At 44.8% G+C, this 20526-nt stretch overlaps 1 protein-coding gene across 5 annotated transcripts in view; it reads left to right on the forward strand.

Annotated features, from left to right (window-relative positions):
- Positions 1 to 19899, forward strand: part of DRC1 (dynein regulatory complex subunit 1) — a 58842-nt gene extending 38943 nt beyond the window's left edge. For 4 of the 5 annotated variants that reach the window (XM_077152346.1, XM_077152347.1, XM_077152349.1 and 1 more), the window contains 10 exons: positions 1238 to 1377; positions 9403 to 9537; positions 9828 to 10060; positions 12726 to 12838; positions 14074 to 14163; positions 14732 to 14818; positions 16632 to 16891; positions 17899 to 18042; positions 18424 to 18526; positions 19673 to 19899. In XM_077152346.1, coding sequence (XP_077008461.1) covers positions 1238 to 1377; positions 9403 to 9537; positions 9828 to 10060; positions 12726 to 12838; positions 14074 to 14163; positions 14732 to 14818; positions 16632 to 16891; positions 17899 to 18042; positions 18424 to 18526; positions 19673 to 19729 — 1362 coding nt within the window. In that variant the 3' untranslated portion in view covers positions 19730 to 19899. The remainder of the gene's footprint in view (positions 1 to 1237; positions 1378 to 9402; positions 9538 to 9827; positions 10061 to 12725; positions 12839 to 14073; positions 14164 to 14731; positions 14819 to 16631; positions 16892 to 17898; positions 18043 to 18423; positions 18527 to 19672) is intronic. The other variant, XM_077152350.1, reaches the window with a different exon arrangement.
- The last annotated feature ends 627 nt before the right edge of the window (positions 19900 to 20526 follow it).

A 20526-nucleotide genomic window follows, 5' to 3' on the forward strand; every position in this document is an offset into this window, starting at 1 on the left:
TCCTGGCCAGTCACCCTCCTCCAGGCTAACCCACAGCGAGGTTGTGATAGCTGCTTGCAGTCACCTCCTCTGTTGATTCCTTGGTGTGGGTCTGCAGCCTCGTGGAGAGGGATGGGAAGGAGGCTTGAAAAAGCATTGCAAGTGGCTGTGTTTTTAAGGTCTGATGATACTGAATTGCATTTCCATTCAGCAAAGACAGGTGCCAGCCAACCAGTGTGCATTCACCTGCCTCCAGTTGCGCCCCTCTTAACGTTTCCTTACACAGGTGTCCGAGGGCTCATTCTACAGTGTCTGGACTGGCCTCTTCACTCCTTGCTTGAAATCTTTGTGGCTCTTCATTGTCTTCAGGGTAATGCTTTAAATCCTCAGCGTGGTGAGGCCCTGCTGCTCTTTCAGCCCATCTCTGACCATTCCCTGCCTCATACTTCACATCCTAAGCCACTTGTGGTTTCCCAAAGCCCCTCGCTCTATCCTGCCTCTGTCTTCTCCTGGGCTGTTTGCTCTGTTTAGAGTTTCCCACCTTGGGTGTCCACCTGCTGCCACCCACTCTCCAGGCCTCAGTTACATGTGCTGTGTCATCCTCTCAGGGATACGTTCCCTGTTCCTTCAGGGCTCAGGAAAGTGTTCCTCCCGGTGGCCCCACATTCCATGCTCACCACGTCTTCTTTTTACTGGTGCTTCTTTATCTGTCTCCCTCCTACTAGACACTGCAGGGATTGTGCCTTTTTTGCCATTGTTTTCCTGGCACCTAGAGCAGTGTCTGGCACATATTTGGCACCCAATATATATTCACTGAATGAGTGAATACGGCTGATGGAAATCCAGGAAGTATGGATGACCCTGTGTCTGTCCTTCTTTAGAATGAATGGTTTGCTGAACACTAATGTGTCCACTTTGGAATGTGAAGTTTTTGTGACAGTATCAATTTTTATGGTGTTTCTTACAGGGTGGCTCAGATCCCTAAAGGGTTTGGTGCAAAGTACCAGAGTTAGTTGGTCTTGAAAGCTCTACCTGTGATCTTTCTTGGTACATATAGGCTTTAGCTTGCAACTGAATTATTATATTTTATCTGCTTGGCCATTAATCTGCTTCTAAAGAGAGATTTTCTGAGAATCCAGGTCAAGGCACTTGCCCCTAAGGCTCCTCTGACATGCCTCCAGAACAGACTATCGTGAGCTCCCAGACACATCAAACTGTATCCAGGCAAATTATGATTTTTTCTAAACTTTAAATTTAGATTCTTGAGCAACAGCTTCAGCAAATGAAAGCAACTTATCAGCTAAACCAAGAGAAATTAGAGTACAACTTCCAGGTCCTGAAGAAGAGAGATGAAGAGAGCACAGTGATCAAATCCCAGCAGAAGAGGAAGATCAATCGGTAAGCCAGCCTGCAGAGCACCTTTCTTCTGGGCTCTTCCATAGTGAGAAAATAGATGTGGCGTTCAGTGTAAGTGCTGGTTGGTCATCTGCTGGGTTTTGTTTTTTGAAGTCGACAACCTCTACCTTTCCATTTCAGTAACTTTCACCTCCTCTGAATATTTGGATCATGTTCACATTTCCCCCATTGTCCAAAGAAAACCTTTACAGTAGGTTTGTACAAACCCATCTTTAATCTTGAACAAGGCATTGAGTATGTTTCCTTAAGTCTCTCCAAACAACCAATGTCCTCCTTCCTCTGCCTGTCAACCTTCTTTTTAAACGATACTCACATGTTCTAAAGACTGGGTCAGTTATCTTACAGAATGTCCCATGTTCTGGATGTGAATTTTTTTTTTTTACATTAATCTTGTTTCTCTGGCCCTGTATTTCCTATAAATTATAGTTTATAGTTTTAGACTTATGGATTCAATTAACACATTTTTTTTTTTTGGTTCTGAATGCATCATAGGCACAGGTGTCTACTTCATATTGCATCATAATGAAAGATACATTGTGTTATTTAGTTGTTACATCACCAGTGATGCTTGGATTAACCATGGATTAGAGTAATGAATGCATTGTGACTTTGATAGATACTGCCAAATTTCTCTAAGAGTTGTGCCAGTTTAAGCTCCCAGAAGTAATGTATTTGAGTACTTGTTTCCCCACAGCTGTGGATTTTTATCAGTAGTATGTATGAGAAAAGGTGACCAATGTATTTTTATTTTGCATTTCTCTTGTACATGAGATTGAGCTTCTTTTCGTAAGTGTAAGAGCCATTTGGTATTTTCTTGTCTATTTATTGTATATTATATATTAATATCCTTTGTCTGCTTTTCTACTGAGATAGCTGTTTTTTTTTTCTCATCAATTTTGAGGTATTCTTTATATATTAAGGACATTAGCCCTTTGTTATAGGAGTTGCTCATTTTTTAAAAATTTTTTTATTAATCAAAAAAAAGAAAAGAAATTAACGCAACATTTAGAAATCATTCCATTCTACACATGCACTCAGTAATTCTTAGTATCATCACATAGATGTATGATCATCATTTCTTAGTACATTTGCATCGATTTAGGAAAAGAACTAGCAAAACAACAGAAAAAGATAAAGAATGTTAATATAGAGAAGAGAATTAAAATAATAATACTAATAAAAAATATATATATATAAAAAGGAAAAAGAAAAAAAAACAAAAACAAAAGATACAAACAAACAAACAAACAAACAAACAACTATATTTCAGGTGCAGCTTCATTCAGTGTTCCAACATAGTTACATTACACTTAGGTATTATTGTGCTGTCCATTTTTGAGTTTTTGTATCTAGTCCTGTTGCACAGTCTGTATCCCTTCAGCTCCAATTACCCATTATCTTACCCTGTTTCTAACTCCTGCTGGTCTCTGTTACCAATGATATATTCCAAGCTGATTCTCGAATGTCGGTTCACATCAGTGGGACCATACAGTATTTGTCCTTTAGTTTTTGGCTAGACTCACTTAGCATATTGTTCTCTAGGTCCATCCATGTTATTACATGCTTCATAAGTTTAGTCTGTCTTAAAGCTGCATAATATTCCATCGTAGGTATACGCCACAGTTTGTTTAGCCACTCGTCTGTTGATGGACATTTTGGCTGTTTCCATCTCTTTGCAATTGTAGATAATGCTGCTATAAACACTGGTGTGCAAATGTCCGTCTGTGTCTTTTCCCTTAAGTCCTTTGAGTAGATACCTAGCAGCGGTATTGCTGGGTCGTAATCCATTCTGCCAGTCTATGTCTTTTGATTGGGAAATTCAGTCCATTAACTTTTAGTGTTATTACTGTTTGGATAATATTTTCCTCTACCATTTTGGCTTTTGTATTATATATATCATATCTGATTTTCCTTCTTTCTACACTTTACTCCATACCTCTCTCTTCTGTCTTTTTGTATCTGACTCTAGTGCTCCCTTTAGTATTTCTTGCAGAGCTGGTCTCTTGGTCACAAATTCTCTCAGTGACTTTTTGTCTATAAATGTTTTAATTTCTCCTTCGTTTTTGAAGGACAATTTTGCTGGATATAGGAGTCTTGGTTGGCAGTTTTTCTCTTTTAGCAATTTCAATATATCATCCCTCTGTCTTCTAGCTTCCATGGTTTCTGCTGAGAAATCTACACATTGTCTTATTGGGTTTCCCTTGTATGTGACAGATTGTTTTTCTCTTGCTGCTTTCAAGATCCTCTCTTTCTCTTTGACCTCTGACATTCTAACTAGTAAGTGTCTTGGAGAACGCCTATTTGGGTCTATTCTCTTTGGGGTGTGCTGCACTTCTTGGATCTGTAAATTTAGGTCTTTCATAAGAGTTGGGAAATTTTCAGTGATAATTTCTTCCATTAGTTTTTCTCCTCCTTTTCCCTTCTCTTCTCCTTCTGGGACACCCACAACACGTATATTTGTGCGCTTCATATTGTCATTCAGTTCCCTGATCGCCTGCTCAAGTTTTTCCATTCTTTTCCCTATAGTTTCTGTTTCTTTTTGGAATTCAGATGTTCTATCCTCCAGTTCACTAATTGTAGCTTCTGTCTCTTTAGATCTACCATTGTAGGTATCCATTGTTTTTTCCATTTTTTCTTCTTTGTCCTTCACTCCCATAAGTTCTGTGATTTGTTTTTTCAGATTTTCTATTTCTTCTTTTTGTTCAGCCCATATCTTCTTCATGTCCTCCTTCAATTTATTGATTTGGTTTTTGAAGAGTTTTTCCATTTCTGTTCGTATATTCAGCATTAGTTGTCTCAGCTCCTGTATCTCATTTGAACTATTAGTTTGTTCCTTTGACTGGGCCATATCTTCAATTTTCCGAGCGTCATCCATTATTTTCTGCTGGTGTCTGGGCATTTGATCAGATTTCCCTGGGTGTGGGACCCGGCTGGTTGAAAGGTTTTTCTGTGAAATCTCTGGGTTCTGTTTTTCTTTTCCTGCCCAGTAGGTGGCGCTCGTGGCGCTCGTCTGCCTGCGGGTCCCACCAGTAAAAGATGCTGTGGCTCCTTTAACTTGCCAATCCGAATCTCGCAGTCGGCCCAGGAAACCGCGCGTGGAGTGGGGGTCGCCGGCCGCTGTGGCTTGGGGGAGTGCCAGTCCAAATTGCCCAGCTGGCCCGAGACGCCAAGCGTGGCGGGAGGGCCCCGCTATCCAACGTTCCCAGTCAGACCGGGGAGCCACGTGCGTGGAGGGGACCCCAGTCGCCAGCCGCCCCGGCTGGGAAAACGCGTGCCCCTCGGGTATCTCACCGCAGAGGATTCTCCCTGCCCGTTCAGCCGTTCCAGAATGGGGTACGCTGTCTTTTTGGTCTCTGTCGTGGCTCCGGGAGCTGTTTCGTATTGTTTCTGTTTCTTTAGTTGCTTTTCTGGAGGAGGAACTAAGACCCGCGCGTCTTACTAAGCCGCCATCTTCTCTGGAAGTGAGTTGCTCATTTTTAATCAGATGTACTGTTTGACCTTGCTTGTGGATTTTTGCAAATACTTCTTTATTCACTGCCCAAATTACTCTGGGATATATATATCTGGGCGTCATACTAACCTGGACAAACCAACAAAGTCTCACTCCCTATTCAAGATTCCATGTACTTACGGTATTCAGCTAAACTGATCATACAGGTTAAATTAGGAAAAGCACTGCCCAAAATATAAATTTGTACCAAATAAACATCTCTATCTTTGGTCTCAATTTGAAGTTCTAAAATATGGACAATATTATCCTTTACCCTGTATTCTGATTTACCTTAGTCCTATCCAAATCAGCTTCATTCCCATCTCAATTTGAAGTCAGATTCTTTTTTTTTTTTTACCTTTTTCAGCAGCACTGTATGGGTACTGCAGACTTTCATAGCTTCAGAACTCTAATTCTGAGTCTCAGATGTCACATAAATAACCGAAGTTTCTGGGAACAACCCAATTATAAACAAACAGCTCAGAATTTAGAAATAAAAGTTACAACTCCTGAATATATGTGACTGCTATAATAGCTTGCAATAGGCCCCAATTTAATAACCCATGCTCACGACTTCAGTTCACTGAATTTTTATGTTATATAGTTAGTCCATATGAGTGAGGCATGATAATTTATGTCTTTTTGTTCCTGACATTTCATTCAACATACAGTTCTTAAGGTTCATTTACCTAGTTGCAGCTCACAACTTCATTCCTTCGTGCAGCTGCTCAGTAGTCCATTGTATGCATACACCACAGTTCCCCCTTCCATTCCTTGTCATTGTACCCTTTAGGCCACCTCCATCTGTTGTGGATTGTGAACACTGCCACCATAGACACCAGTTGCCAATGTCCATTCATGTCCCCACACTTAGTTCCTCCAGGTATATACCTAGCAGTGGGGCTTCAGGATCATATGGCAACCCCACCCCTAGCCTCCTGTGGAACCACCACACTGCCCTCTAAGGGGCTGCACCTCTCAGCTTCCCTACCAACAGTGAATAGGTGCATCTCTTTCTCCATATTTTCTCTAGCATTTATTTTTCTCTGGTCATTTTAAAACAGTTTTATTCAAGCATCATACAATCCAGCCTAAGTGTATAGACATGCCTTTGCCATCAAAATCTATCTGAAGACATTTCTTTTTCTTCCCCATGCCCCCTGCCTGTTGACATTTAGTTTTGGCATAATACCTCTGTTACATTTAGTGGAAGCATATTACAATGTCACTGCTGACTACAGACCCTAGCTTGTGTTGATTGTACTTTTTCCTCTATCTCATCTATTTTTAATACCCTGCAATATTGACATTCATTTGTTCTCCCTCATGCAAAAACATTTTTTTATTTGTACATTTAATTACCATCATTGTCCACTCAAGGCATTCCTAGATTATACCGCCTCAGTCTTTAGCCTCTGTCTTTCCTTCTGGTTTCCTAAGTGTCCCCTGCCCTTCTCCCTCTATCATACTCACATTCAGCTTCATTTAGTACTTATATTATTGTGCTACAATTAGGTAGTGTCGTGCTACCCATTTCTGAATTTTTACAATCAGTCCTGTTGCATAATTTGTATTCCTTCAGCACCAGTTGCCCAATCTCTACCCTATTTGTGTCTCCTGATAACCTGTGTGTGCTTTAACTTCAATTCTCCAAGTTCACTCATTAATATCAGTTCACATTAGTGAGACCATACAGTATTTGTCCTTTTGTTTTTGGCTAATTTCATTCAGCATAATGTCCTCAAGGTTTATCCACATTGTTACATGCTTCATGACTTTATTCTGTCTTACAGCCACGTAATATTCATCATTCATATAAACTACAGTTTATTTAGCCACTTATACATTGATGGGCATTTGGGCTGTTTACATCTCTTGGCAATTATAAATAATGCTGCTATAAGCATTGGTGTGCAAACGTCCTTTTGTTCCTTGCCCTTATGTCCTCTGAATATATACCTAGCAATGGAATTGCTGGGTCATATGGTAATTCTATGTTTAGCTTCCTGAGAAATCACCAAACTGCTTTCCAGAGTGGTTGTACCATTTTATCACGTACTTAATTTTGATATATATGTGGATCTTTTTTGTTCCATTTGTCTTTTTTTCCCGAGTAGTTCCTATCCTACACTGTTTTAATCATTGGGGCACTCTAATATATTTTAATATCTGATAGAACAAGTCTCTCTGCATTATTCTCTGAAAATATAACCTACTCTTGTTCCTTTATACACACGCTAGGTATCAGGGACCCAGGAGGCAACAAATGAGGGAGCAGGAATGAGGAGGTTACATGTTTGTCAAGGAGCTTGCAAAGTGGGAGAAAGGAGGTGGGTGAGAGTGGGCTGGGGTGAGGTGCTGGAACCAGGGCCTCGGTCTGACCCACATGGTGGGCAGAAAGGAGAGGAGGGAGTGAGTGGCAGCAGCACCCCCACCCCCTCTCTGCTGGCTTCTTACCTTGGACTCCAAATTGACATGCGTTTCCCGTATCCTGAAGAACCCTTCAGCAGAGCCTGTTAGTCCTCGGTAAGTACCATCTTTTTTTCTTTCCAGGCTTTCACTGTCACTTTCCTTTTCTCATCATCTGCTCCTCTAACCTTTCATAATTTGACCTACAATTTCAGAGCTGGACAAAACCTTCCTCTGTAGAATACCAGTGATGCAATGCAATGGTTTGCCTTCTAGCCAAATGCAATGGTTTGCCTCAGACCTCATCCTATTATTATTAGGTATTTGTTCTCAGAACTTTTCACCTTTCGTTTTTATGACTCTAAAATGATCTGCTCTTGTTTCTCAGTTTATTCCCTATCTGTTTCCTAGGGTGATTCTGCCTTTTCTTGCCAAAGTGAAGATATTCTGGAAAGCTCAGGCCTTCTTTACCCTTTTGCTTTTTAATTTTTATCTCATCACCTTGTACATCCGGTCTCGTAGCTTTGAAGTTCATCTCTTTCTTGATGACTGTAAATTCACATCCTCACCCTGACCCTTTTTTTTAAATCTGGAAATGCCACATAAGTTGTGATTAGGAGAGTCCTGTCATTCCTTTTCCTCCAGTTTTTCCAGTAATCAAGCCTCTCCCAGCTGCATCTTTAGCATCCACTCAGTCACCAAGGACAATTGGGTTTTTGTGGCACCTCCTCTTGTAGCCATCATTTCCTGACCATTCCTGCTTTCGCTGCCTTGCCCAGAGCTTCATTCATCACATGGAGTCTCTTTTTGTTTTATCAGCTTCTATGATGAGATGGCTATTATATAGACACTCGTTTACTGAATGACATTGGGGGGAAAAATGACAACAACACTTTTAGGATTGCAAGTTAAAAAAAAAAACTTTTGTCTGTATGTGAAAATTCTCCTAGAATGCTGTAGTTAAGGAAATGGGCTAGCTAAGAGCAATTTCTTTTAATCAGAGGCTAATTTAAGTAGACTTTTGCATTTTCTTGAGGATGAAGTATAAATGATGAATGTTTATGTTTTAGCGGCCTTCTGATGATTTCAAAATAATGCTTTGGGGAAGGAAAATTTGCATTTCTCAACTTAAAATTATGTCAGCTTTCAACCTCTCTATTCCTGTATAAATGGGGCACTGCGGTAAGACACCTCTTTAGTAGTTTGAGGTCTGAGGGATGGTCCTGGGTCTAAAATCAGTGCCTGCCACACGTATTTTATGTGACAGGTTTCCAAACACAGAGCTCCTGATAGCAGTGAGATTGGCAGGCTGTGGCATGTCTGGATTCACAGTGCTATTGGCCAGGTTGTGACTGTCTCTCGCTGTTCTAGAAACTTTGACCTCTTTTCTCTCCTGCAGGCCAGGTAAGCTAGAGGCATTACCTCTGGGCTCCCTTGGTACCCTGCAGAAAACTCTCCTCTAGACTTTTTGGCTATTTTGTAATTAATGTTGGTGTTTGTCTCTGGTTGGATGGATAGTGCTTTGTTCTATTCATCTTTGTATTCAGACATAGTCTTGGCACAAAGCTAGCATTTCCAGTTTGATGAATGAGTGAGTGAGTGAATTAATGAATGAGTGAATGATTTACTGGACCTGTGAACAATATCAGCTCCTTGAGGACAGAGGATCCATATTTCACAGGCTTGTGGGATACACTTCTACTTTTTTCTTTTCTGTGTTTCTTGTTTCATAGTGAAATAAACATCCAAATGATGTGACAAGAAAGAGTTGGCACAGATAATTTAAATATATGAGATTGACGCTAGCTATGGACATTTTGGTTTGTATGTTCTGACTTATGTGCTTGCATTTCATACAAATGGTGTGTTGTGGAAAGGTCAGTCACACTTCTGAGTAGGCAGCTACCTCTTGGTGGGTTTGGACTTCTGGAATGTTTTTCGATGGCCTTCCTTCCCTTGGTCACAACTGGAGATGGGTTTTGGAATATGTGGGACGGTTTTCGCCCTTCTGCAAGCCTGGTACTGGGTTTGTTGTAGGGCTTAGTCAGATGGAGGAAAGGAGCAGCTGCAAACTAACGTGTTTTATTTATTTTTTGCTTTCAATACAGTCTGCATGATATACTTAACAATCTGAGATCAAAATATACCAGGCAGATAAAGCAGTTTCAGGAGGACAACCAGGCACTAACCTCAGACTACAAACGCCTTGTGATGCAATTTAAGGAGCTACAGAAAGCCATGAGGTATTTTAGGGATTTGGGCCCTAAAGTGGTGGGGGTAAGAGTTGGCAATGGCAGTGATTTTATTAGGCATAGTGTCACCAGTTGCAGTTGGTCCCTCTATCCCTTTACTCCTATTACCTGTCTTTTCGTGAGCCTTGTTGGGATGGCTTTCAGTTCACCAGACGTGAGAGTCCACGGCCCAGGGGTTGATTTACCACAGCTCTTCCTCGTGTTCTCACCCTGCTGTCAATCGAGGGACCCTGGTCAGGCCATGGGGTCAGCTGGCCATGCTTGGTGACTTTCCTTTACAGGCATTTTGCTCTTATTGATGACCAGAAGTTTCGGGAGATTTGGCTGATGAATGAAGAGGAAGCAAAGGATCTGATAGGCAAAGCCTTCAGTGTAGACAGAGTTATCCATACCCATCATCTGGGGCTTCCTTGGACAGAACCTGATTTCTGGTTCCTGAACAACGTGGGGCCTCTTTTTCAGCGACAGCAGAAGTCTGCCACCCAAATAGTAGAAGAGGTGCTGATGCAAACAGGTGACCAGAACGGAATCATAGATGCCTCACAGCTGGAGGGACCTGCTAAAATACACTGTGGTATACATCCATCAGGATGAACTCATGTCTGGTTGTCTCTTTTTTGTATGATGTTAGCAGCCATTGAAAATCATTGTCTAAGATCCACTAATTGCACGAGGGGTTGCAAAATGGTAGTATTCTTAATTCTCCCATTAGATCTTAGTTTATTAACCTGAAGAGTCTAAAAAGAGATCTTCCCTGCATCAGTTAATGGTACCCTGAGATCCAATTTGTACAGGAAAAGCAGGCTAGATGCTTATATTTACCAGGTTGCAGAATAATGGAGTGGGTCTTTAGCATCCTCCAAAGGAGACCATTGAGTTTTAAAAAAATATTTTGGAAATATGGATTTAAACATATTTATGTGTTTCATTTTATTGCAGTTATTTTTATTCTTATCAGTGTTCAAATCATCCCATCTTTGGCCATTGCACTGGCTTCTGGGTCCTTGTGACCTGACCCCAGCAGGTTTTGATAATGTCCTTGCTTTCCAGAATGACTGGATGTTCCAGGATCACTTGGTGCTTTTCCTGCCCTAAGTCTGGAAACAACCATTTTTCCAAGGAGACCTGGCCCCATTAACCAGGGAATGATGTTTAGAAACCACAGTCTGGGTGCTGGGATGCTCATTATTTTGGACTGCTCACTGTTTTTAGACCTTTTCTAAAGGTCTAAAGTGTACAGTATATAGGGTTATTTTTAAAAAACAAAATAAATCATGAGTTCATCCTAATACTTTCTAATCAGCTGATTTCAGGATTTTTACTTAACTTCATCAAAGTATGACCCCTTTTCCCATCTTGAAAATCTTGGTATTCAGTGACTCCAAAACAGTTACTCATATGCTTTTCCCATTATACCACAGAGCACTCTCAGAATAAATTATCAACCTTACCGACTACCAGCAAGTAATTACTAAAACTAATTTAAACTTTTTTGCTGTTATTTGGTTCCTAAGATGAATGTACAGACAGATTTTTGTGTTTTGTTTTAAAGTCGCTTGGAATAGTTTCCGTGTGTTATGTCACCAACTGGATACACATGTGGGTTTGTTGTTTCCTTTTATTTTTTATTCTTAAGGATATTTTTTAAATTTAATTTTGTTTAATAATTACATAAAATGTTTCCATATTTCTAATGTCAAATGTACAAAACAAAGTATATTCAGAGAAGTCTGACTTTTGTCCTCTCCTCTCCACACTATTTCATCCCTCCCCTATGGGTGACTATGAAAGAATTTATGGTTTAGCCTTCCATTGCTTTTTAAAATTATAAACAAATATATATATTCATATCAACCCCATTTTCTTAGGTAAACAAAAGGATATACTATGCATACTTTTCTCCACATTGCTTTTTTCATTTAACAATATATTATGGAGATCATTCTGTAGCAGTAAAAGAAAGATTCTTCATTCCTTTTTCACCTGATACCCTATTGTGTGAATGTGGCACACAACATTCACATATTCAGATCACCCTCCGTGGGTGGATATTTGGGATATTTCAAGTTTTTTATTTGTTTGCTTGTTTTTGCTGTTACAAACAGCACTGTAATAAATAGCCTCGTGCATGTGTTTCCTCATATTTTGGTAGTAAATTGTTGGGGTGGATCCCTAGAAGCAGACCTGCTGGCTCACAGGAAAAGCCTATGCAACATTGCTGGATTTTGCTCCAGAGGGATAGTACTATTTTACATTTCCACCAACAATGTGACATCCTGTACTTTTCAAAATCTCTTCATAGAGATGATCTCATCTTAACTTTTGAATAACCAGCAAAACCTAGGATAGTGCAATGATTTTTATTCCTATTTTCAAATGATGAATGTGTAGAAAAAATTTTTTTTTTAATTTTAATTTTCAAAATGTTGGCTCTTGCTGTCAGCTATTAGTTCTTGCTGCATGATTATTTTTCTGTGAGGCAGCTATTTTCCCAGCCCCCTTTTACTTGGCTGCTTCTGCTGTGTTACATGTTTAGAAAATGGATAGCAAATTTGCTAGATTATCTCTAAAATAAGAATAAATAGGCCCACACTCCCCTCCCCTTCCTTGTTCAAGGCTGAATTTTGATTTTGATGTTTCCAGGTATATAGAATTTGGAAAAAGGAGGAATTACAGGCTGGCTGACAATGGCTGAGTTCTCAGGATGGAGTCTCTTATTCCCACAATTCCCCACCCGACCCCTCCCTTCCCCCACTGCACCCATCCTCTCTCCCCACATGATAGACTTTCTATAGCACAAGGAGACTGATATCGCCTCAGAGTGGCATTTAAAAATATGTATTTTTATTGAAAAATCTTCACACATGTACAGTCCATACACGGTGTGCAATCAGTGGCTCTCAGTATTATAGTTAGGTATTCATCACCATGATCATTTTTTAGAACATTTGCATCACTCCAGAAAAAGAAATAAAAAGAAAAAAGAAAAAACTCATACATCCCATGCCCCTTACCCCTCCCTCTCATTGATCACTAGTATTTCTATCCACCCAATTTATTTTACCCCTTATCAGAGTGGCATTTTTAGAGGTTAATTTTTTCAAGGAAAGCCATTTGATTGTTTCTTAAAGAACACAAGGCCAAGAAATGATCTTCTTTTCCTTACTCTCCTTCTGCAGAAGAGGAGGGCGCAGGAGAGACCGCCTCGGAGCAGGAGTCTTACCTGGACCTGCCACAGCGTGTGTCAGCGAAAACCACCAAACAGATCCTGATGCTTCTGTGTGACGAGTCGGTGAGGCGTCCCAGGCTGGGCCCCAAGGCCATGCAGAGGGACTCTTGCTGGGTGGCTTTGCCTCCAGAGGAGCAGACCTTCTACTGTTGCCTCTGTGTGTGCCGCGTCTGTGGACCCTAGCCCAGCCACACGTGGCCTGGGGTCTACAGGGGGCCGGCCCTGTTTGTGCCTCATCCAAGAGAGCCGGGGCCAGGGGCCTGGACTCCGCCGGGGCGTGCGCAGGGAGGCCAGGCCTCACCGCTGGCCCATCTGGGAAATGGTCCTTCTCTTAGTGGGTCAGCAAGTTGCAGTCCAGGTCGGCTGACAGGCCCCTGCTAACTTAAAATAATGGTGGTTCTGAGATAGAAGGGACACCGGCCTTGCCTCCAAGAACCCATCTGCTAAGTAATGTGGAGCTTGGTGTGAGAGTATGCTGGGCTTGTAGGCTTTGGGTGTCTGGACTGTATATTAGCCAAAAAAGATTAGACTTTGAGTGAAGGCTGCCTTGGGGCTGGTTCAGCTGGAAGTCAGGTTATTGCCAAACTACTAGCAGTATTTTTTTTAGATCTCACAGTTCTAAGAAGAATGAAAGAGGGATAAGTACCAGCCACCCCAAGTCTACTTGGGACCGTTGGAGTGGTTTTCTCTGGCATGAGGACGGGTGGCTGCCCCTTTCACTGCCACTTTGGGCAGCTCCTGAGGAAGGAATGAGCTGCCTGGTCCTGCCCTCTGTCTTTGCAGACTTTCCTGGCTCTCAAATCCTGCCCCCTGCTCCCTCCTGCTTCCTTTGCTCTGTGTTCTGAGGTGACCTGACCCTCTCCTTCCCTCCCTGCCTCTCCTCCAGCTCAGTGGCTGCCACTGGGTTGTGTTAGCATTTGGGGATTAGAACATGGGCCAAGTGATTCGGGTGGGTGGGAATCTGTGACTAAATCAGATTTGAACTACTTTGGGGAACTCAGGCATCTGTGCAATGGTTTGTGGGTGAGTTAGCACCCTTCCTGGGTGGGGGTGGTGAGGCTGAGGGGAACTCAATCCATGGTGAGGAATGGCTTTGTCTCTGGCCCTGCTCCCCGAGAACAGCACCTGGGCATTCCAAGGTGGCCTTTCTCTGGAGGCCCTGCTGCCCAGAGGCTCGTCCCTGGGGCTTCTGTCCTGTGGAGTTGTCCCTGATTGGCCACACAGGGGGAGGCTACAGACCCAGGGCTCGTTCCCAGAACCTGCCTCTGACTAGAGGTGTGCTTCTTCCTTCTCCTCAGGGTTTCCTGATAGAGAGCAAGCTGCTGAGCATTCTTCTCCCACTGGAGAAGAGTGAGTGCTGTCTGCTGAAGCTGGATGCCATCTTCTCGGTGAGTCCCACCGGGCTCCATGTGCCGTGGGTGGGGGCACAGCCTGCTGCGCTCTCACATAGCCCCTGGGTTTTTCTGCTGTTGCCTCAGTAGATGAAGGTCTCTGGAGCTTCCCTGGGGCCACAATATATCCTTCCCTAGACTTACTGTTCTTGCAGCAAATTGGCCTCAGAACCGTTTTGATGTCTCCCGTCCCTGACCCTTCTTCTCCTACCTCCTCTCCTTTATAGTCCAGCTCTCAGATTGCGGGTTCTTCCTTACACCCCCAAACTCAATCATGTGTTCAGCCCCACCGTAGCATTCTCATAGCACCAAATGTGTGTGGAGCTGTTCCTGACGTCATGGAGATGCTTCTCTCTGTCCTGATGGGTCTGTGTCCCTGATTCCACTGCCGTTTTCCAGGGTTGACCGGGTCCTGGCGCGTCCTGTGCTCTGGGCCAGGGGCCCCAGGCTCCAGGGATGTGGAAGGGGCAAGTCAAGGAGGTGAGGGTCTGTGGAGGTCCCGGTCCCATGGAGTTACTTGGTTGTCTTTGGTAGATGCTTGAGCAACATCTGATTTCTCCCACAGGCCCTTGGAATTGAAAATGAGGATGACTTGTATAAATTGGTGAACTTCTTCCTCAAATATCGAGCTCATAAATTAACCCCTAGCCAGGTAAGGTGAGATGCAATTCATAAGGTTTTTTATTTTCCCGGAAGCCCTCAGAGGGCATTGCTGCCATTTCGTAATTCCACTAGAGAAATTGTGGGGCTTTGGGTCCAGGATAGCTAACTCAGCGTTTACCTTCTCATTATTGCTATCTTTCTATTTGTGAAGAGAAGAACGGCTGGGGCGAGGTGCCGTTTTCATACTCAGGCCATATTGACTTTTCTTGAGTCATCTCTCCGCCAGGCCTCAGCCACTACGAGACCCGGGCCAACCGAGCTTGGAATGTCTAGATCCTTAACACTTTCCTGAAAAGCAGGGCCTGTTTTGCAGTACGTGGTCTGATTGTGATTGATTTCAGTAGGAGAATCAAATATCAACTATACTGAAGAAAGGCATTAAATCGTATTAAAAACTATTTGAATTTTAAAATGTTTTTAGTGTTGTTAGCTGCACGGTAGTTATCCTGATATGCTTCCAAAAAGAGCTGCTAGACTATTTGAATGGGTAGACAAAATCCAGAAGCCAAAGGTAAAAAATGGATGCATTTGACTGCATTAAAAAAAAAATCTGTAGGGCAAAAACCACTGTAAGCAAAGTTAAGAGATAGACCACAAGCTGGTGAAAAATATTTTCAACTCATATCTCAGTTAAATGCTATTATCCTTAATATATAAGGAGCATCCATAAATCAATAAGACCAGTAACTCATTGAAACAAATGAAGGATATGAACAGACACCATCTGTAAGTTTATGTTTGTGTAGACATAAAAGATAATCAAGTTTGCTTGTAATAAAAGAAATAAAAATCAAAACTGCTCTGAATTCTGTTTTTCTCCTGTCAGGTTGGCAAAGATCTGAAAGTCTGATGACACGTAGTGATGGTGGAGTGGGGGAAAGGGATACTCTCATATGTTTCTGGTGGGAGAGTAGATTGTTTGGCAATATCAATTAAAAATTACCAAACTGCATACACTTTTACCCAGCAATTTATCTTCTAGGATTTATATTCTGCAGATGTATGTCAACATATTTGAAATGATGTGGTTATTATAGATAATTCATTGCAGCATTGCTTGAAACGGCAGAAGATTGGAAACAATCTAAATGCCCATCATTAAGGAATTGATTAAATAATATCTGGTACAACTACACAATGGAATGCAATCAACCATAAAAACAAATGAATTCTTTATGAAATTATATGGAAAGATCTCTAGGGTTTATTGGTGTATGAAGAAAACCATGTGCAGAACTGGGTATGATATTGTTTATGTAAAATCAGGAAGGAAAAGTATGCACAGGTGTCCGCATAGACACATAAGTATGTTTTGCTCCTATATACATACTATTCCTTTGGAAGGATACATAAGAAAACAGATAACATTGGTTTGGTTAAGTGGGTGAAGCGAGACAGGAGTAGGAAAGAGACTTACTAAATTAAAAAAATAAAACAAAATTTAAAAATTAAAAAAAATAAACTTGAATTTGTACTGTGATTTCTGAGGATGTTTATAACAAGTTAGGTTTGTGGATATCAATAAAATGAACACCTGGGAACCCAGATTAAGAGCTAGAACATTATGGTTTTGAAGCCCCCTCTGTGCCTTTCCCTGGACCCCTCCTCTGTCTCCACTCTTTCCCCTCTTCTCGTTATTTCTTTCTTTGAGTAAATGTCTCCCTCTGCAGCTCTAGGTCAACTTTTCTCTATTTTTTAATCTTCCTGTATTTCTTCGTAGATGTGTGTTTGTGGGTCCCTAACCCAGACTCACCCTTTCACCATTCCTGGGTCCCCTACTGGGATCTCTGTCCCCTCTGCAGGAACGAGCAAGCATAGGGGCAGCCCCGGAGCCAGTAGAGCTGCTTGTCCTTGAAGAAGGAAAGGAGGAAAACCTTCCCCTCAGAGGAAAGGAGGAAAACCTCCTCGAAGGAAAGGAAGAAAACCTTCCCATTGAAGGAAAGGAGGAAAACCTTCCAGAGAGGGAGGAAGAAGAGAAGGTCCCACTTTCCCCCAGGCTCATCCACCCCAATGACGTCCTCAAGGCTCTGGAGGCATTCGTCATGGGTCTGAAGAAGCCCAGGTGGGCAGTGGGGCCAGGGACTTACCTGAGAATTGGGGGGGATGGGGATATGATGAGGAGCCAGGCAGATGCAAGTGAGCGTGGAAGAGGCTGCTGCATGGGGGTTCAAGGAAGTGAGTAAAAGGATATCTGAGAAGAGGGTTAACAGCCAGAGTAGTGTTTTTTCATTCATTCAACAGACATTTATTGAAGTCTACCTTGTGCCGGGCCTGGGGGATAGCACTTTGCACCAGAACGGTGGTAAAAGCACGTGCAAGGTGTAGAGTGGTTCAGAGGAGATGGCGGCATGTCAGAGAAGGCTCTGGAAGGAGGTGGCACTGGAGCTGGAGCTGGGTTTTGCTAGATGGATCAAGTGGGGCAAGGGCGTTTCAGGACGTAACGGGGCCAAGGCCTGGCGTGGTCCAGGAGTCATAACAGGGAGGAGCAGCTGGAGTGTCCAGTGTCTGGGAGGTGGGGGCTGGGGGGTGGGGAGGCCAGGCCTGATCTCGGAGAGCCTGTTGACTGGGAGCCAGGAAAGGGGTTTAAGCAGTGGGGGCTCTGCAATCAGACCTGCCCTTTGGGAAGATCACTGGTGGCCGGGAAGGGTGATGCTGGTGCAGGGAGCGCGGCGAGAGGTGTGACCCAGCGGGATGTGATAGCATCCTGGTTAGCACTGTCACTGAGGGCAGGGCAGGGTGAGGGGACGGCAGGTTTTGAGAGCTGTTTCAGAGGAAGTAGTAAAGGGAATGGGGTGGTCAAGGAGCTGTAAAGCCAATGAGGTAAGTGGATTGAGAGAAAGAGGGGGTGCCTAAAACTTCAGCAATGGCCCCAGGAATCAGGAAACGATGGTGAGCATGTGTGCGCTCCGAGGGCCTGTCCAAATCTGCCTGAGCGGGATGGTAATGGGGGGGAAAAGCAGCCGTGAGAATCCCGCCATTCCTTTATGAGGGGTGCATGCCCCAGCTGGCCTTGCTTGGGGCCTGGATGGTGCGCAGGGGCAGTGACAATCCATGGCTCCTGACCTGCAGGGGCTCGCGGCCACTGCTGAAGTTGCTGAAGGAAGGGCGGGATAACTCCAAGGACTCCGAGTACTGGGCAGCGCTGGCAACGGTGATCCCACCCACCAAGCTGAGGCTCTGGGATGCCCTGTACACAGCCCTGGAGAAGTACCAGTAAGTGCGGGAACCAAGGCCCTGGAGGAGGATGGAGAGGGCAGACTGGTGGAGGAAGGATGCTGCGTGGAGAGGCCACATCTGCCACCTTCCCGGCACATGAAACCTTCGTGAGAAACCCTGCCTTTGGCCAGGATGTGTGACTTGGGCAGGGCAGGGCTGGGTGAGGTCCTGTGGCCCTCAGGCTGTCCCCGTTCCATTCCTGCCAGCCTGGCTTGTTCACGTTGGCCAGGTTACTCTGGTGGCTGGGTGATACGTGACGCTTCTGGGAGCGGTGGCAGCTTCTGGGATTGCTCTAACCAGACCAGAAATCCCAAGATTAGGGCCTCACCTTGGCAGAGGATGGAGTATCTGACCTCTGACCTATTTTTCTGCCCAAAGCCTCGTCCTGACCCAGAGAGCCCAGCTGCTAATGGAAAACGAATCCCTGGAGCAGCAGAATGCAGAACTCCAGATGCTGCTGCAGCAGTATCTTGATTCCAAGGTGGGTGGTGGGGACCCTCCAGGGAGGGTAGCAGGCAGGAGCTGGGGTGGGGTGGGGCACAGGCTAGAGATGGTGTTGGAAAATGAGGCCCCTTCCCCCACCAGAGGCCCGGGAGGGTGGCGATGTGATGTGTGACGTAAACTACCAGCAGTCAGACCTCAGGCTGAGACAGAATTATTGGGCAAGGGTGTGGGTGTTGCCTGAGGTCTCCTCCAGGACAGTTGGCTCGTTATAGTGTCCCTTTGATGCCCGTGGTTTTGGTTCCCCCAGCCCTTTGGCACGGTTCTTATGAGCAGTGCCAAAGCCAGTAATAGTGTCACAGCTCCCAGCTCCCTCTCACCACCTGTCTGTGAGGTAGGTAGGGCAGAAATTATCCTCCCCTTTTCACAAAAAGGGGAATCAAAACTTGGAGACTGGTGAATTGCCCAGAGCCACAGGCTCTTTCCACATTGCCAGCGCAGGTTCTCTGGCCTGTCATCCAGCTGGGAGGGCCTCCTCGCGTGGGCACAGATCCTCTGGCCTCAACTTCCCCACGCCGTGGCAAGAGGCAACATCTCAGCATCTCTGATTCAAAGGAGAGCGCCCTTTCACAGCACAGTCCTTTGCTCCTCTGCTGCCTTGGAAGCCTCCCCCAGAGGAGGGCGAGGCCGGGAGGGCCGTGACCCGCTGGGCTAAGTGCATGGCTTCAGCTGCCTGTGTGAGCAGTGACCCAGGCCAGCCTCAGTCCAAGCACTGGGGATGCTTATGGGCCACACCTGGAGGGAGGCATCGTCACATCTCGGCCTGTGACATCTGGGAACTATGTAGGCCATGCTTCCAGCAATGCTACTATATATAAGAGGATGGGGAAGGGGATGAGAGCAGAGCTGAGCTGGGGACAGCAAAGGAGGGGAGATGTTAGAGCTAAGAGAATGAATTAAAGGGGAAGAGAACAGCGTTATCAAAGGTTGATTAGCTGGAGCAGAAGCTAAGTAAGCAGTGCTGGGCCTCGGGGACCTTCCAAGGCATCTTTCAATGTTGGAGAGGAAATGCTTGCGGGGATTTGGAGTCTTGTGGGGAGAGGCACTGTGTGTGCCTGACCCCACAGAGGTCATGAAGAGGGAGGGCCCTGGGGAAAATGGAATGACTGTGTTCTTTCTTTTCCAGATAAACTCGGAACTGCAAGTTCCCCCAACTCAGGTGTTCCAGATGCCCACAAAATAGAGCCAGGCCCAAAAGGCTGTTGCCTTAGGGCAGAGAGGCTGTGTCACCCTGGGAGTGGCACTGGGCCCACTCTGGACTTTATAGAGCTCTTTTCCGAGGGTCTGTCAAAATAAGGCAACAAGAGGAGTTGCTGAGATGCTATAACTTATGATTAAAGCCTTTTAAAAGTTGTGGCTGAATCTCTTGAAAGAGCCCAGGTCCCCTGCCCCCACCTTGCTGTCATGGGGGGCCTCTGTCCAGGGCCTGCATGGGGTGGGGAACAAGCTCGCCCCTGTGAGGGAGCAGCTTGGGGGGAGCTGGCACCTAGTCTCGGAGGTGGTCGCTTTCCTTGGGTGGGGCTGGGCTTTCAGACTGGCTGCGGGCCCAGGGGACCCTTTGAGTGGATTTCAGGGGCCCATCCTGGTGTGTGTGCACAGGGTTGTGGTGTGAGGGTCCCCCCAGGGGCAGCCAGGCAGTCAGGTCTGTGCCTTAGAGGGGCTACCCACGTGCCCAAAGCCCCTGCGCCCCCACCTGGCTCTCCCCTCGCCTCCCGGACTGCGGGCTGATCATCAGCTCAGCGCTTGGTTTCCTTTATTAAAGAGGAAAGTCACCACCACTCAAGAAAGGGAAAGAAGCCAACAGAAACCCAGTTCTGGCAGGCGGGGGGCGGGAGGGCAGTCCTGAGCCAAGGTGGGGTGTATGGGCAGGGGGCGGGGATTTGCAGGGGCGCCGGGGGTCATGCACTCGCCCTGCTCCTGTCGGCTTGGAGTGCTCGTCCGGCAGATGCGGGTCTGGGAAGTGACCAAAACCCACAGGCA

The sequence above is a fragment of the Tamandua tetradactyla genome, chromosome 3, assembly GCF_023851605.1.
Source record: "Tamandua tetradactyla isolate mTamTet1 chromosome 3, mTamTet1.pri, whole genome shotgun sequence".
NCBI classification, from domain to species: domain Eukaryota; kingdom Metazoa; phylum Chordata; class Mammalia; order Pilosa; family Myrmecophagidae; genus Tamandua; species Tamandua tetradactyla.